The sequence below is a fragment of the Siphateles boraxobius genome, unplaced genomic scaffold, assembly GCF_051911475.1.
Source record: "Siphateles boraxobius isolate OS27281-9 unplaced genomic scaffold, OSU_SipBor_1 97, whole genome shotgun sequence".
In the NCBI taxonomy this organism is placed as follows: Eukaryota; Metazoa; Chordata; class Actinopteri; order Cypriniformes; family Leuciscidae; genus Siphateles; species Siphateles boraxobius.
The window spans coordinates 1,999,569-2,017,616 of NW_027509227.1; the positions used below are offsets into that span (position 1 = coordinate 1,999,569).

General features: G+C 41.8%; 1 protein-coding gene across 1 annotated transcript in view; it reads right to left on the reverse strand.

Moving 5' to 3' along the window:
• The window catches only part of reck (reversion-inducing-cysteine-rich protein with kazal motifs), a 102,516-nt gene that overhangs the window by 31,177 nt on the left and 53,291 nt on the right, over positions 1-18,048 (reverse strand). Inside the window, exons 7-11 of the mRNA XM_077224979.1 lie at positions 14,266-14,299; positions 8,686-8,883; positions 6,084-6,348; positions 5,648-5,821; positions 1,963-2,175 (exon numbers count right to left, since the gene is read on the reverse strand). Of these exons, the coding sequence (XP_077081094.1) occupies positions 1,963-2,175; positions 5,648-5,821; positions 6,084-6,348; positions 8,686-8,883; positions 14,266-14,299 (884 nt within the window). The remainder of the gene's footprint in view (positions 1-1,962; positions 2,176-5,647; positions 5,822-6,083; positions 6,349-8,685; positions 8,884-14,265; positions 14,300-18,048) is intronic.

Sequence of the window (18,048 nt, forward strand, 5' to 3'; positions counted from 1 at the left end):
GATTCATTGAATCATTCACTCCAGTCAAATATTTATTTTAATAATTCAAATTAATTTGACATTTTAAATAGACTGCAGCATTTTGTCTGAATCTCTAGTAAACTACATGTTATTTTGTTTAGTTGTCGGATCAGAATCGTGGGATAATCTGATCTTGGTTTAAGTGATTCTCACTTTATCCAGAATCGTGCAGCTCTAGAATCGGACAACAATCGTCACGCTTTCGGTTTCATTTACTGGCTGTAGATTTATTACTGTTGTATCTGCGTGATTGAATAAGTTTTATATTTTAGTACAATATTTCTGGAGGAACAATGCACTTGCAAGAGCTTTTTGATTCACTAAAAATAATCTGCTCATTAGTGTAATTTGTTCAGGGATCAGCTTTTGTGCAGCAGGGTTTTGATTCAGTAGAAAGAAGTGACTCATTAGAATCATTCATTCGGGAATCAGACTACGCTGACACTGTAAAGTTTTGATTCACTAAAAAGAACCGGATCATTAGGGATCAATCAGACTACCCTGCACAGTGCAGGTAACACTGGTGGAGTGTTTTAATACAGTGTTCACATCCTCCTAGGCAGAACTTTCCGTTACCAGAACATTATTTAGATCGGATTTTTGTTTAGTTTTTTTAATGGCTCTCGGTTCCCAGTCCTGGAAGCCTGCAGGAACAGGACCTGGAGGTGTCGGATCACGGATCATCATTAATCACAGTCACGGCTCTTCATTGAGTCCTAATGCTGCCAGTGTTTGAGAAGATCTGCTTGTAGTCACAGGTTTATAGTGCCCATAATACATATATAACATTCATTTCAACCCAACAGGTACTTCCATGACATGTAATTGACCACTAAAGCAACATGCTCGTTCAGATTTCTAAACCCATCATAAGACAACCTGCAATTACCTGGATATGTTTCATTTTCACTGCATTAAAGAAATCTGAAGATATGTGAGAGAACACACACGAATCACAGAAAACTGGCGTCAACGGGCTGTTTGTGGACAAAAACCGTGGATTATGAGACTTTTATACGGCAACAAAATGTTTTTTTGGTCTAGTGCATCAAAAAAGATCTCACGAAATCTGCCAATAACAGAACAAACACAAAATAAAACAGCAGAACAAACACAATAACGGTGTTTGTAAGAAAACGAAGGGCTTTTTTATGATCAGCAAGATTTGTTGGATTGTGAAATTATTATATTAAGATAATTAAGCAAAATTTCCCCCCATCATTATAATGCAAAAACTCATTATTAAAAACTCATAACAATAAACTAATAATTAAATATTCGCATAATTATTAAAATATTTTATATATAATAAATGCAAAGTATTTATATATACATTATAGTAATATTTGTTGTAGATATCAGTTTTATAATATATTTTAATTTGTGCTGTGCAACGATTAATGGCGATTAATCACATGCAAAATAAGTTTGTGTTTACATCATATGCTGTATGTGTGTGTACTGTGTATAATTACTTAATATATATAAATACACACACATACATGTATATATTTAAGAAACATTCTGTGGATGTTGGAGAGAAGCTGTGAGTGCGTGCGTGCGTGCGTGCGCGTGTGTGTGTGCGCGCGCGTGCGTGCGTGCGTGTGTGTGTGCGCGTGCGTGCGTGCGTGTGTGTGTGTGCGTGAGCGCGCGTGTGTGTGTGTGCGCGCGTGCGTGCGTGCGTGCGTGCGTGTGTGCGCGCGCGCGTGTGTGTGTGTGCGCGCGAGCGTGCGTGCGTGCGTGCGTGTGTGTGCGTGCGTGCGTGTGTGTGCGTGTGTGTGCGCGCGTGCGTGCGTGGCGTGTGTGCGTGTGCGTGCGTGTGTGTGTGTGTGTGTGTGTGTGCGTGTGTGTTTGTGTGTGCGTGTGTGTGCGTGTGTGTGCGCGCGTGCGTGCGTGTGTGTGTGTGTGTGCACGTGTGTGTGTGTGTGTGTGTGTTCACACCTGCAGATGACGCTCCCCCTGGATCTGCTGTAGCAGGGTTTGATCTGCAGGGCACAGGCCACAGCCTTCCACATCTCCGGCCGGCACTTCCTGATGTCCAGCACTGGGATGTTCATGAAGGGCATTTTGATGCTTCCATTGGACCAGAGTTTGAAGTCATTCATGGCGCCCTGGTCTGACTGAACGTTGCAGCTGCGAAACAGCTCCGTCGGCCTGAGAACAACAAACCCAATGTGAGCGCTTCCAGCCTTCCACACACTCATTCACAGCATGTCACACACTGGTTAGATAGATTTACAGAGCAACAGGACACACACAAGCTGGGCACAGTCTTGACTTTTATTTTCCTCAGAAGCAGGGAAGGATACTATTGAAGACATAAAAAAGACCATAAAAATCAGTTCTGCTTCTAATTTTAAGCAGAATCGTGTTGTTTTGTGGAATTGCCTGTTCACTACCGTTTGTCTCTGAATAAACACACACCAAAGCTTCGGGAAGAGGGACTTCCTCAGGAAAGCTGGAGCAGAGAGAACCTTTTCCCCACTTTTTATTCTTTCTAATGATCCGGCTCTTTTTATAGAGCTCCAGTGTCGGATGGGTTGGGTAATTGTTGGGTAAAGGCCGGCCGTGCTTTCAGGGCTGAGGTTTCTGGATGTGGTTAGAAGCTGATTCCTGGCCTTTGGAAGGTTTGTTTACAGCTTTTCTTCTGGGTGTGGTGGTGGATTTATAACAGGAAATAAAAGAAAACCTTGACAATGATTATGTGTGTGTGTGTATATTCTTGTGTGTATTCGTTGATGAACTTTGATGAAAAAAAAATCAGTTTTGATCACAGGAATATATTACACTTAACTATACAGTATATTTATATAGAAAACTCCTATTTTAAACCGTAATAATATTTCACTGTTTCTACTGTATTTTTGATCAAATAAATGCAGCCTTGATGAGCAGAAGAGACTCTTTCAATTAAAAATCTTACGAACCCCAAACTTTTCAATGGTAGTGTATATTTTTATATTTAGTGGTATGCATATATTATATTTTATGTATGTGTTTGTGCGGGATTTTTATGAAATAATGAACATGCAATATCTGTTAAGCATTATATATTTGCCACTGGCTTGAAATAAAGGTTCACAAAATGAATAATCGACTTTTGTATTCTTTACATTAATCATTCTGTCAGTTAGATATAACCCAGCCCTGCTGATAACCTCGTCTGGTCAGGATGGAGTTGTGTCTTCTGCCCGTCTGGGTTTGTTTGTGTAGAGGTACACACTGCAGGACGTCTCTCAGGCCCGCTGTGATTTCTTCAGGGTAAGTATACGGCACTGCAGGCGTTCTCCACACTCGGGGCTTCGTCTCTCCCCTCCGCTTTCTTCCGTGTTTGCCTTCAGTGCGCTTTGAAATCCGCAGGAGTACCCGCCACCCAATCAACCCCAGGAATCCTTCAAAGAAATCAAAGCCAGCGGTTGTTTTCCTGAACTCCAGATCCCGTCGGAGAAGCAGGGGTGCCATCATCTCCGGCACTGCAATCCATCAGGCTCAGCCAAAGAAAACAATACCCAGAATACTTCACATTGCACGGGATTCCTTCCTCGCCCTGGGGTTCGCAGTCACTTTAAGGGATTCTTCTATTTATTATACAGCAATATGTTTTATTGAAAAGTTAAGTAAAAATACTAATGATTCTAGATCAAAAGTGCCTCTGGGTCCAGTCAATAAAAGTCTATCAGATATTTTCACCAGTCATAAATCGTACTTCAGAATATTGTGTATAGGTGTTATCACTTGTTTTGATCATGTCTCGAATGCATGACCAAACCTTGATCTGTGACAAAGGTTCAGTGTGAGTTTAAGGGTCTTGGGTTAGCCAGACTCTGTTTACTCAGGATTGAATGATTCAGTTTTTTCCATACATCTGTCAATCATCTCCTGCCACCAGCCATTATTAGATTCAGGACTGTGGAGGTCTGCACTTCCACTGTGATGCTCTCACAGGGTCTGAACAACACGACAAGCCATTTCATCATCTAACGAGGCTTGTTATGACACTTTCACAAGCTCTTTCACAAGCTAGTCGCACCCATTGTTTTAAAGGCCTGAAACTCGAACTTTTGAGAGGGCTCATGGGATTGACGAGTGCAGCGTGTAAGCGTTGGTGGGAAACCAGCAGTCCTGTCATAGTGATCCATGCATTTTTGACCTGAAAACAAAGCTGGGCTACTGCTGCCATCATAAATCATGCTGTCTACATCTGTAACCCACAGAGAAAACGGGTAGGCCAGAGACAAACCCAACAATATGATTGCTGGATGTTCATTTTCCCATGTAACCTTGTGTTCAGTTACAGAATAGCATCCGATCTTATGAACCTACTGAACCCCTGTCTTATAGCAGAAGTTATAGCTGGATATATGTTCGTTAATTATATGCCTATTTTATACAACATTTATAGAATATTTTATCAAACAGCCAACAAAACAAGAACATCTCAAACAAAGCATAATGGTGTTTTGTTACTGAATGAATCAATGTTTTGAACAAATCTGTCAAGTAAATGATTCAATGACTCACTCGTAAAAACAGTGACTTGTTTGGTTCCAGGATCAATCATCAGTTTTGAACAAACTGGTCGAGTAAATCATTACATGACTCATTCCAGAGTCGCTATTGTTAACTAAAAATGACTGAAAATAGTTTTCTTTAATTGAAAAAAAGCTGAGATAAAATGTTACATGTAAAAACAAACTTATAAACATAAGAAAATAGAAATGTCTTAATAAATATGTAAACGTTCTAAAATGAATAAACTTTCAAATTAAAATGAAAACTGAAAATACTTAAAATATAAATAAACACTACAATAGTATATAACACTAACTCACTATTAAAGAGAGTCACTTGTTTTGTTACTGAATATATCAGTGTTTTTGACCAAATCTTTCATGTAAATGATTCAATTACTCATTCCAGTGTTCCAGTACAAAAACTACTGAAAACAGTTTACATTAACTGAAATAAACCTGAAATAAAATGTTAGATGAAAAACAAGCTTAAAATCACTGCATTGGTAACTAACAAATATAATAAGTTCTGAAGCTGAAGTTCTAAAATGACTAAAATTGAAAAAATGAAATTAAAGCTACACATAAAAATTACTAAAACTTTAAAATAAAAATGAAAACTGAAAATATAAAAATAAAAGCTTATTCAAAATATAAATAAAACACTACAATAGTATAAAACACTAACTAACTCTTAAAGACAGTCACTAGTTTTGTTCTTGAATATCAATGTTTTTGTATTTTTTTTAATAATTTTTTTTGACGTTTTATTGTGATAGGATAGTATAGAGTGGACAGGAAGCGAGAAGGATCGGGATCGGGAAAGGTCCACGATCCAGGATTCGAACTCGGGTTGCCCGAAGCGCAACAGAGCTATATGTCGGCGTGCTGCCCACGAGGCTATTGGCGCCGACTTAATGATTAATGATTCAAATGACTCACTCAAAAAGACAGCCACTTGTCGCCACCTACTGGCGTAATAACGTAACCTGCAGAAAGACCAATGGGAAAATCCCCACAACTAATGCACAGACTCACAGTCTGTCTGGAACAAACGCAGACGAGGCGTGAAAAGGATTGCAAAATCAGATTTATAGCAGGAAAGTGTTTCGGACCTGTTGTTGAAGTTGGTGCAGTAGCTGAGCTCTTTGCAGCCTAGCTGGCAGGGCTCCCTCACGTCAGCCAGGCAGGTGATGAGGTCCATCTCAACCGGGTTATATTCACAGTGCTGGTCAAACTCCTGCCATGTCTGAGTGCCCCAGTTGGTGCTGATCTCCTGGCACATGTTCCTAACAAACAGCGAAAGATATGGATCACGTCAGTCTCAGAGCAATTCAATTCAATTCAATTCACATTTATTTGTATAGCGCTTTTCACAATACACATCGTTTCAAAGCAGCTTTACAGAAAATGCTTGAGTCCATATTACAATTTAGAGTGATCTGTTATCAGAGGTGACTGTCTAAGTTATGTATTTCAGAAATGTACATATACAAAGTCACAGTTAGCGAAAAATGTATGCCCTTCCCTCCCGATGTGCTCGGCGCTGACCTGCAGTGGGACGTGTTGGCTTTCGAGCAGCAGTGCAGTTTAGCGCAGTCCATCTTGGCGATGGGTGGGGACTCGGGGTGAGTCTCGGTGGGAGGGTGAGCGCTGCCCAAGAAGCACTGCCACAGCGGGTCCTGCGGGAGAGGCTGACTGCCACACTCTGTGATCAGACCGTCCATGATCTCCTGCTCCGTGGTCATGGTGCGCAGGATTCGCTTACAGGCTGTCTGACAGTGAGCCTCCACCGCCCGGTCACAGCAGTACAAACCTGAACACACACACAGAGTCATTTACGTCAATCAGTTCACACCGTCGTTTTCAATGAATCGCTTCAAAACCTGCCACTGTTAGTTTTTAGAAGTTTGTAGAAAGCTTTATGTTCGACTGCGTGTTTTAGTTTTTATTGTTATAAATATTGGTTCGTCAGACTGAAAAAAAAATCACCCTTTAAAGGAATTTCAGAGCAAATAAATAAATATTGAGATAAATTTGGAATATTGTGCGATAATATAGTAAAAGGTTGTTTTTTTTAGAAGAATGTTCATGTTTCCTTAACGATGACCTCTTTTCAGAGGTCTTCTTCAGTGTTTAGTGTGTAGTGTTCATCAGTGTTTAGTGTGTAGTGTTCATCAGTGTTTAGTGTGTAGTGTTCATCAGTGTTTAGTGTGTAGTGTTCATCAGTGTTTAGTGTGTAGTGTTCATCTATGTTTAGTGTGTAGTGTTCATCTGTGTTTAGTGTGTAGTGTTCATCAGTGTTTAGTGTGTAGTGTTCATCAGTGTTTAGTGTGTAGTGTTCATCAGTGTTTAGTGTGTAGTGTTCATCGGTGTTTAGTGTGTAGTGTTCATCAGTGTTTAGTGTGTAGTGTTCATCTATGTTTAGTGTGTAGTGTTCATCTGTGTTTAGTGTGTAGTGTTCATCAGTGTTTAGTGTGTAGTGTTCATCAGTGTTTAGTGTGTAGTGTTCATCAGTGTTTAGTGTGTAGTGTTCATCTATGTTTAGTGTGTAGTGTTCATCAGTGTTTAGTGTGTAGTGTTCATCAGTCTTTAGTGTGTAGTGTTGCTGTTTGATCATGAGAAAGTTCCAGTTGTTCTCTATATCAGTGTCAGTGTTTCTGAACTCCTGAAACGCCTCCATTGTATCTTGAGTTTCTTCCGGGAACGAACACGTCACAATATTCCTCATTATAATAATTCATACGCAGAATAAAGGGGCGGGGCCTGGTTGAGTTAGTTAGTAGTGTGTTAAACTGGTGGTTATAGTAAGGGGCGGGATATTTCCCAAACACACTCGAAGCGCTCGACCAATCACAACACACTGCTCCAGCCGACCAATCAGAGCACAGTGTGCTTTTCAGAAGGAGGGGCTTCATAGAGACAGGAAGTAAACAGAGCGTTACTGACAGACTGGGAAGAGAGGACCCGCAACAATGGAGAATATGAGGAAAATAATTAACATTCAAACAGGAAAACCTGTTCTAGTAGAGACTGAAAACAACATCAAGACTCTGTAAAAGGGGATAATAGGTCTTCTTTAAATAGATCCTCACTATAGTATACAACACAATGGACAATATTTATTCTTTTTACTTTTGTTTTTGCACGTTCATTTTAATTCACAATATCCTAATGCTGTGTCTCAGATGATCACATGTTCTGGTTTCCCCTTTTTAGACAAAGAATAGTTGCACATTTATAAATTAGGTTAAAACATGAATTATTCATGAGGTTAGTCTTCAGCTTGACTGCAAAATAATAAAATCAAAAACCTTTGATGGATTACATAGTACAATAGGCGGTCTCAAATAGACAAACTCAATTTATCAAACTTCATTTTGCATACTTGTTCTTTTTGCTAAAAGTATTAAGTTTGTTAAGGGAAATGCTCAAAAAACAGTAAAAACTGTAAAATATTATTCCACTGTAAATCAGCTGTTTTCTATGTGAATATATAGTAAAGTGTAATTTATTCCTGTGATCAAAGCTGAATTTTCAGCATCATTACTCCAGTCTTCAGTGTCACATGATCCTTCAGAAATCAGTGTAATATGATGATTTGATGATCAAGAAACATTTATGATTATTATCAGTGTTGAAAACAGTCGTGCTGCTTCATATTTCTGTGGAAACCGTCATACATTTTAATCTTCAGAATTAATAGAAAGTTTAATAAAAAATGCATTAATTTGAAATAGAATCTTTTGTAACATTATAAATGTATTTAATGTCAAAATGATGAATTTCTTAATACTTGTCTCACACTTAGTAGTTTATACTGTTGACTCCTAGTTAAGACAGTGTTGTCTGTGGCACACACTATGATGTCATAGAAGAGCTTCTTGACACCACTGACCTCATCGCATACTTGTTTGTGTTTAAATGTTAACATGTAGCAAAATGTATCAACATAAAAAAGAGTATCATTGCTTCCATGGCAGCTTCCAGCTCACATGTTTCTGCCTAAAGACTGAAGTCTGTGATTTTCTGCACTAGAAGCAAAGGTCCACGGCTCCGAGGTACAGCGAAGGCTAACAAATCCTCAAATCCCCACGCGTCGACCGCTTCTCGCCATTGCACGTGTGATTGGGATAGCAGTTTTAGTACTCACTGTCAATCGGGCTTCTGATGGGGTATGATTTGGTGTAGTTGGCCACACAGCTGATCAGCTGAGGACTGATGGTCTGGCAATACTCCTTCACTGCGTTGATCTGGGAGACGGTGGGCGATGAGTCCGTGCGGAAGATGGCCTGGCAGTATTCCCGACAGTTTGTGTGTCTCCCAGCGTAACTGCAGCACACTGAGCCCACTGGAGGACACACACACACACACACACACACACACACACACACACACACACACACACACACACACACACACACACACACACACACACACACAGAGAGAGAGAAACAAGCATGAGGAGACATCTCTAAGGGCCGATTTTAAGGATCTAAGCTCATGGTCTAAAGCACTTATGGCGTCCGAATCCACTTTTGCGAGTTTAACGACGGGACAAATGGTCGGCGCTCCCGGCGCTGGTCTTAAAGGGTCGTCCCTATTCTCTTAATGAGTAATGGGTGTGTTTTATCTATTTATCTATCTATAATGCCCCTTTAACATCTTGGAACATCATCAGAGAATGCCCTTTTAATTGGTCGTTAGTCATTGTGAGTCACATATCGTAGCAACGGTGACGACAAGTGACAACAGCGGGAAATGTAAAAGTTACTTCCTCCGAGCAGCCGGTGAAAAGAAAGTTAACTATAATGGAAGTATAATTATATAAATATATCTGCACTACACTTCCTTAAAATGTTGTCTAATTAAATTAAAAATATTATTTTTTTGCACTGGAAAGAACATTCTAGAAGTCTAATTCTATTGAATAAGTTCGCACAAGGCTACAGAAAACTGTTGTGTTTATTTTTCTTCAAATGCAGTCTAAGCCGATGAGTTTTGAATGTTATATTTTGTATTTGTTTAAGTAAAAAATAAAACGCATTATAAACTAAACAAATCCACGGTTCATTGTTGGCAAAATTATCATGATAGCCTTTATATATCTATGTGGTTCAGTCTTGTATATTGATTAGGCCTACTTTGCTATTCTATAAATATATAGGCCTGATAAGTTGTATTATAATATGCTATAATATATAATTGCATACAATATTCACCAGAAGTCATCATTTCAGGGGTTATTTTTCAAAATTCCCCAACACCCCCAAACCCAAACCCAAACCGCCGCCGTTCCTTATTTACATGTCAGAAAGTTGGCATCCCTAGTTGTGGACCTTTATATGCCCTTTAAATAACAAAACAAAAAATACTGTGCCATTGACATCGGCTCAGTCTCTTTCAGAACGCTCCAACAATGCTCCTGAACACACTCCTGAACACACTCCTGAACACAGTCCTGAACACACTCCTGAACACAGTCCTGAACACACTCCTGAACACACTCCTGAACACAGTCCTGAACACACTCCTGAACACAGTCCTGAACACACTCCTGAACACACTCCTGAACACACTCCTGAACACAGTCCTGAACACAGTCCTGAACACAGTCCTGAACACACTCCTGAACACACTCCTGAACACAGTCCTGAACACACTCCTGAACACAGTCCTGAACACACTCCTGAACACACTCCTGAACACGCTCCTGAACACAGTCCTGAACACACTCCTGAACACACTCCTGAACACACTCCTGAACACACTCCTGAACACAGTCCTGAACACACTCCTGAACACAGTCCTGAACACACTCCTGAACACACTCCTGAACACACTCCTGAACATAGTCCTGAACACACTCCTGAACACACTCCTGAACACACTCCTGAACACAGTCCTGAACACACTCCTGAACACAGTCCTGAACACACTCCTGAACACAGTCCTGAACACAGTCCTGAACACACTCCTGAACACACTCCTGAACACAGTCCTGAACACAGTCCTGAACACACTCCTGAACACGTCTCAGGTTGCGACTGTAACCTATGTTCCCTGAGAACAGGGAACGAGACAATACGTCAACGACGTTATGGGGAACGCCTCAGGCGTGACAGGTGTCTGAAATCACTATCAAATCACGTCAATCATATTGACCGGCGACAGCCCGTGAATCATTAGCGTGAATGATTAACGTGCGACCTGGAAGTATAAAAGGGCGCCTTGCAAACATGACAAATCACCTTATCGTCTGAAGGGACTGTACGGTAGGCAAGCCCCGAGGCATGGCAGGGAGACGTATTGTCTCGTTCCCTGTTCTCAGGGAACATAGGTTACAGTCGTAACCTGAGACGTTCCCTTTCGAAGGGAACTCAACAATACGTCAACGACGTTATGGGGAACGATATACCAACGCCGCCATGCTAAGGGGAGTGCATGCCAAGTGGCAGTGACAACTGTCAGAACCAGCAACTTCAAATGAAACGCTAGAACCACTCACCCTCAGGTCACACTGGGCTGTCAGTGACAGCATTCCCTACGGTCATAGCCCAAGCTACAGCCTCACAGAAAAACCTTCATAAACATGGTTAAATGAAAGGTCTACCAGGGCCGGCTCCGGGCCTGAAACCTCAGCTTCCAATTAGAAGGGGTCCCTTCTAGGGAATGTGGCTAGGGAACCCAAGGGAACCCCAGCCAGTCACTATTCAGGGGAACGTACTCACCCCGAAATGCCACCAGGACGGCCTGACCTGGCGCCAGTACATAGACACTTAGTCTGGCCAAATCCTGTCTGTCTGAAGACAGAGCCTGTGGACAAATGCCTTAAGTAAGGCATCCAACCCGAGGGACTGCGAAGCTGGCAGAGAACCACTCGGCCCGGATCTCAGAGACGGGATATCCCGGAGAGTATGACTCAGCATAGTGCTTTTCAACCCTTGCTAGCGAGGGGAGTTCTCTACTCGATCCATGGATCAACCCAGTGTCTGTGTTTCAAAACACTGAGGAGGCCTGTGAAGGCCTAAGGGCTGATCTAACTGGGAGGCCTCACGAGAGGCCTACGACCGTCTGACCAGACTCAGGAAGCCGCATGCTCATAGAGACCCTCGGTGAGGGGAGCACAAGGTCTGCCTGGTAGGCAAACCAGGCTGTAGGCAGAAAAGGTTCCGGGAGGGAACCTTTAGCAGAGAATGAACACTTTAGCGAGCCAGGGCGCAAGCTCGCCTTCAGCAGCTGCCTATTAAGGCTAGCTGAAACTGATAGCAAGTGACCACTAGCTTCATAAACCCAGCACCACTAGGGAACGTTACAGGGAGGCCCGGAGAGGCCTACTACCTGATAGCCAACGTAAGTGGGAATTCACCTTCAGGGAGGCCCGTAAGGCCTACTACCTGATAACCACAGTATGTGGGGTGCTCACCTTCAGGGAGGCCCAGAGAAATGCTAACGGCATCGACCCATGCTCTGCGATCCCCTCATCATCAGCGAAATTAACCCGCTGATGTCGGTGAATACGGGCAGAGTATGGGCTCTTCCATGCCCTCTCGATCTCCGTGTGAAGATCAGGAAGGAATGGAAGGCTCACCTGAGCTGGTGGTGTATGGCAGGGGAGAAACCGATCGCCAAGCCTACCGCGAGCGATCTCTCCTCTAGCGCGTCGCCATGGCAGCTACAGCCTGTTGGCGGCGCGCTCCACAACATCCACCAGGTCTGCATACACGGGGCAGGGTGGCTGAGAGGGTTCAGGATCTACCTGATTATAAACCTCCTCAGCCATCTCCTGCTCGTCCTGAAGAGCAGCAACTGCAGGAAACCATTGGTGCCTGCAGTTCGCCCTCGTCAGCCGTCGAATCATTTGAGAGGTTTACAGGACTCTCAAGATGATCGATGAGCTCTATCTGGAAGCCCATGATGCAAGTCGCCGCTCTGCCTCGGCACGAGCGGGACCACGCAGACCAGACGTTGAACCCCCTTCACTCGAGAAGAGGGCCAGACGAGAGCGGAGCGTTTTAAGAGAAAAACGCTCACAGTTCACACAGAGGATTCCCTCGAGAACCTCTTGTGCGCGCTCTTCTCCCAGGCAGGAAAAAACACACTCGTGTGCTGTACATTTCATTTTCTTACCGTTTCATTGAGTAGCGTTTTCAAACAGACAGTCCCTGAAGACGATGAGATGATTTGTCATGTTTGCAAGGCGCCCTTTTATACTTCCAGGTCGCACGTTAATCATTCACGCTAATGATTCACGGGCTGTCGCCGGTCAATATGATTGACGTGATTTGATAGTGATTTCAGACACCTGTCACGCCTGAGGCGTTCCCCATAACGTCGTTGACGTATTGTTGAGTTCCCTTCGAAAGGGAACAGTCCTGAACACAGTCCTGAACACACTCCTGAACACACTCCTGAACACAGTCCTGAACACACTCCTGAACACACTCCTGAACACAGTCCAGAACACACTCCTGAACACACTCCTGAACACAGTCCTGAACACACTCCTGAACACACTCCTGAACACAGTCCTGAACACAGTCCTGAACACACTCCTGAACACACTCCTGAACACAGTCCTGAACACACTCCTGAACACAGTCCTGAACACACTCCTGAACACACTCCTGAACACACTCCTGAACACACTCCTGAACACACTCCTGAACACAGTCCTGAACACAGTCCTGAACACAGTCCTGAACACACTCCTGAACACAGTCCTGAACACAGTCCTGAACACACTCCTGAACACACTCCTGAACACAGTCCTGAACACAGTCCTGAACACACTCCTGAACACACTCCTGAACACAGTCCTGAACACAGTCCTGAACACACTCCTGAACACCCTCCTGAACACACTCCTGAACACAGTCCTGAACACAGTCCTGAACACACTCCTGAACACAGTCCTGAACACAGTCCTGAACACACTCCTGAACACACTCCTGAACACAGTCCTGAACATACTCCTGAACACACTCCTGAACACACTCCTGAACACAGTCCTGAACACACTCCTGAACACACTCCTGAACACACTCCTGAACACACTCCTGAACACAGTCCTGAACACACTCCTGAACACCCTCCTGAACACACTCCTGAACACAGTCCTGAACACACTCCTGAACACCCTCCTGAACACACTCCTGAACACAGTCCTGAACACAGTCCTGAACACACTCCTGAACACAGTCCTGAACACAGTCCTGAACACACTCCTGAACACACTCCTGAACACAGTCCTGAACATACTCCTGAACACACTCCTGAACACAGTCCTGAACACACTCCTGAACACACTCCTGTTCTCGGACCAGCTCATGGGCCACAGATGCATTTGCTATTTAAACAGCGTGGCGCAGGATGAGAAAATGAAAACTGCATCGGGCTGAAACTAGCAGAACACACTCGAGTCGCGCATGGCGCTGCATTGCGTCGGCTGTGTGATCGAGGACAATATCTCGCCGCTTGTTTACAGAATAAAGAAGGTTGTCAGATTTATCCAAACAGAATAAATACAAATAAGCACTTCATTTAGATGTGAGATGCATGACAGCCTGAAGGTCAGCAGGGTAAAGGTCATGACCTTGTCTCACAGGCACATAAACAACTCGATCTCATTTCCTCTTAATACTGGAGGACTGACATGAGAGAACAGTAAACGCTCCGAGAGAAGCGAGATCCAGGCTTCTCACTGATAACCTTCGCATGCAGGTCTGCTTACTTTCATTTTTGGTGATACAGCTGTAGAGTGGTTTCTGAAAGAGAACAAAACATCCTTTAGAATATTGCAAGTATGTTTCTCTTTTTATAAAAAACATAAAAGACACAAGACTACAGACACAAGACATTTAAAAAACACCCAGGTTTGTTTTGTTTTTTTCCTTGTTTTTAATTAAAGGACTTGACTTTTTTGGTCTATTAGTCAACATTTTATTTTATTTTACTTTTCATTTTATTTAAACTTTTCAAACAAAGCTGTTTGCGCAATGGAGTAAAATTGACTAGTTTTTAATGAAAATGTAATTTTTTCACTGCACTGTTCCTTTAAGACTGCGTCTCCAACTAAAGCATTAGCCATCAAATGACCAATAATTGTTTCTGAATTTATGTCCACTACCATTCAAATGTTTGGGGTCAGTAAGATAAAAATTAATTTTAATTTGGAAAGAGTAAGATAAAAGTTAGATAAAAAGAAATCAATACATTTAAATCTAAAGATATTTATAATGATACAAAATATTTCTATTTCCAATACATGTTGTTATTTTGAACTTTTTATTCTTCAAAGAATCCTGTATATCTGTAATCCTGAATAAACACACAAGAGTCTCAGAGAATATTGTGCAGCGAGAGACTCAGAGATAAAGATTGTGAGTGTGTACTGTGTGTACTGTATATACTGTGTGAACTGTGTGTACTGTATATACTGTGTGTACTGTGTGTACTGTATATACTGTGTTTACTGTGTGTACTGTATATACTGTGTGTACTGTATATACTGTGTGTACTGTGTGTACTGTGTGTGCTGTATATACTGTGTGTACTGTGTGTACTGTGTGTACTGTATATACTGTGTGTACTGTATATACTGTGTGTACTGTGTGTACTGTGTGTACTGTATATACTGTGTGTACTGTGTGTACTGTATATACTGTGTGTACTGTATATACTGTGTGTACTGTATATACTGTGTGTACTGTGTGTACTGTGTGTGCTGTATATACTGTGTGTACTGTATATACTGTGTGTACTGTGTGTACTGTGTGTGCTGTATATACTGTGTGTACTGTGTGTACTGTGTGTACTGTATATACTGTGTGTACTGTATATACTGTGTGTACTGTGTGTACTGTGTGTACTGTATATACTGTGTGCTGTGTGTACTGTGTGTACTGTATATACTGTGTGTACTGTGTGTACTGTGTGTGCTGTATATACTGTGTGTACTGTGTGTACTGTATATACTGTGTGTACTGTGTGTACTGTATATACTGTGTGCTGTGTGTACTGTGTGTACTGTATATACTGTGTGTACTGTGTGTGCTGTGTGTACTGTGTGTGCTGTGTGTACTGTGTGTGCTGTGTGTACTGTGTGTGCTGTGTGTACTGTGTGTGCTGTATATACTGTGTGTACTGTGTGTACTGTGTGTGCTGTGTATACTGTGTGTACTGTATATACTGTGTGTGCTATGTGTACTGTATACTGTGTATACTGTGTGTACTGTATATACTGTGTGTACTATGTGTACTGTATACTGTGTGCACTATGTGTACTGTATACTGTGTGTACTGTGTGTGCTGTGTATACTATGTGTACTGTATATACTGTGTACTATGTGTACTGTATACTGTTTGTACTGTGTGTGCTGTATATACTGTGTGTACTGTATATACTGTGTGTACTGTGTGTATTGTGTGTACTGTATATACTGTGTGTACTGTGTGTATTGTGTGTACTGTATATACTGTGTGTACTGTATATACTGTGTGTACTGTGTGTATTGTGTGTACTGTATATACTGTGTGTACTGTGTGTACTGTGTGTACTGTATATACTGTGTGCTGTGTGTACTGTGTGTACTGTATATACTGTGTGTACTGTGTGTACTGTGTGTGCTGTATATACTGTGTGTACTGTGTGTACTGTATATACTGTGTGTACTGTGTGTATTGTGTGTACTGTATATACTGTGTGTACTGTGTGTACTGTGTGTACTGTATATACTGTGTGCTGTGTGTACTGTGTGTACTGTATATACTGTGTGTACTGTGTGTACTGTGTGTGCTGTATATACTGTGTGTACTGTGTGTACTGTATATACTGTGTGTACTGTGTGTACTGTGTGTACTGTATATACTGTGTGCTGTGTGTACTGTGTGTACTGTATATACTGTGTGTACTGTGTGTGCTGTGTGTACTGTGTGTGCTGTGTGTACTGTGTGTGCTGTGTGTACTGTGTGTGCTGTGTGTACTGTGTGTGCTGTATATACTGTGTGTACTGTGTGTACTGTGTGTGCTGTGTATACTGTGTGTACTGTATATACTGTGTGTGCTATGTGTACTGTATACTGTGTATACTGTGTGTACTGTATATACTGTGTGTACTATGTGTACTGTATACTGTGTGCACTATGTGTACTGTATACTGTGTGTACTGTGTGTGCTGTGTATACTATGTGTACTGTATATACTGTGTACTATGTGTACTGTATACTGTTTGTACTGTGTGTGCTGTATATACTGTGTGTACTGTATATACTGTGTGTACTGTGTGTATTGTGTGTACTGTATATACTGTGTGTACTGTGTGTATTGTGTGTACTGTATATACTGTGTGTACTGTATATACTGTGTGTACTGTGTGTATTGTGTGTACTGTGTGTGCTGTATATACTGTGTGTACTGTATACTGTGTGTACTGTGTGTACTGTATATTGTGTGTATTGTGTGTACTGTATATACTGTGTGTACTGTATATACTGTGTGTACTGTGTGCTGTGTGTACTGTGTGTGCTGTATATACTGTGTGTACTGTATACTGTGTGTACTGTGTGTAGTGTATACTGTGTGTAATGTGTGTACTGTATACTGTGTGTACTGTGTGTACTGTATACTGTATACTGTGTGTACTGTATACTGTATACTGTGTGTACTGTATACGGTATACTGTGTGTACAGTGTGTACTGTATACTGTGTGTACTGTGTGTGCTGTGTGTACTGTGTGTACTGTATACTGTGTGTACTGTGTGTACTGTGTGTAATGTGTGTACTGTATATACTGTGTGTACTGTATACTGTGTACTGTGTGTACTGTATATACTGTGTGTACTGTGTGTGCTGTATATACTGTGTGTACTGTGTGTGCTGTGTGTACTGTGTGTACTGTGTGTATTGTGTGTACTGTATATACTGTGTGTACTGTATATACTGTGTGTACTGTGTGTATTGTGTGTACTGTATATACTGTGTGTACTGTATATACTGTGTGTATTGTGTGTATTGTGTGTATTGTGTGTACTGTATATACTGTGTGTACTGTGTGTATTGTGTGTACTGTATATACTGTATGTACTGTATATACTGTGTGTACTGTATACTGTGTGTACTGTGTGTGCTGTGTTTACTGTGTGTACTGTATATACTGTGTACTGTGTGTGCTGTGTGTACTGTATACTGTGTGTACTGTGTGTGCTGTGTGTACTGTGTGTACTGTATACTGTGTGTACTGTGTGTACTGTGTGTACTGTGTGTGCTGTGTATACTGTGTGCTGTGTGTACTGTATACTTTGTCTACTTTGTGTACTGTGTGTACTGTATACTGTATATACTGTGTGTACTGTATATACTGTGTGTACTGTGTACTGTATATACTGTGTGTACTGTGTGTGCTGTATATTGTATATACTGTGTGTACTGTATATACTGTGTGTACTGTGTGTACTGTGTCTACTGTGTGTACTGTGTGTACTGTATATACTGTGTGTACTGTGTCTACTGTGTGT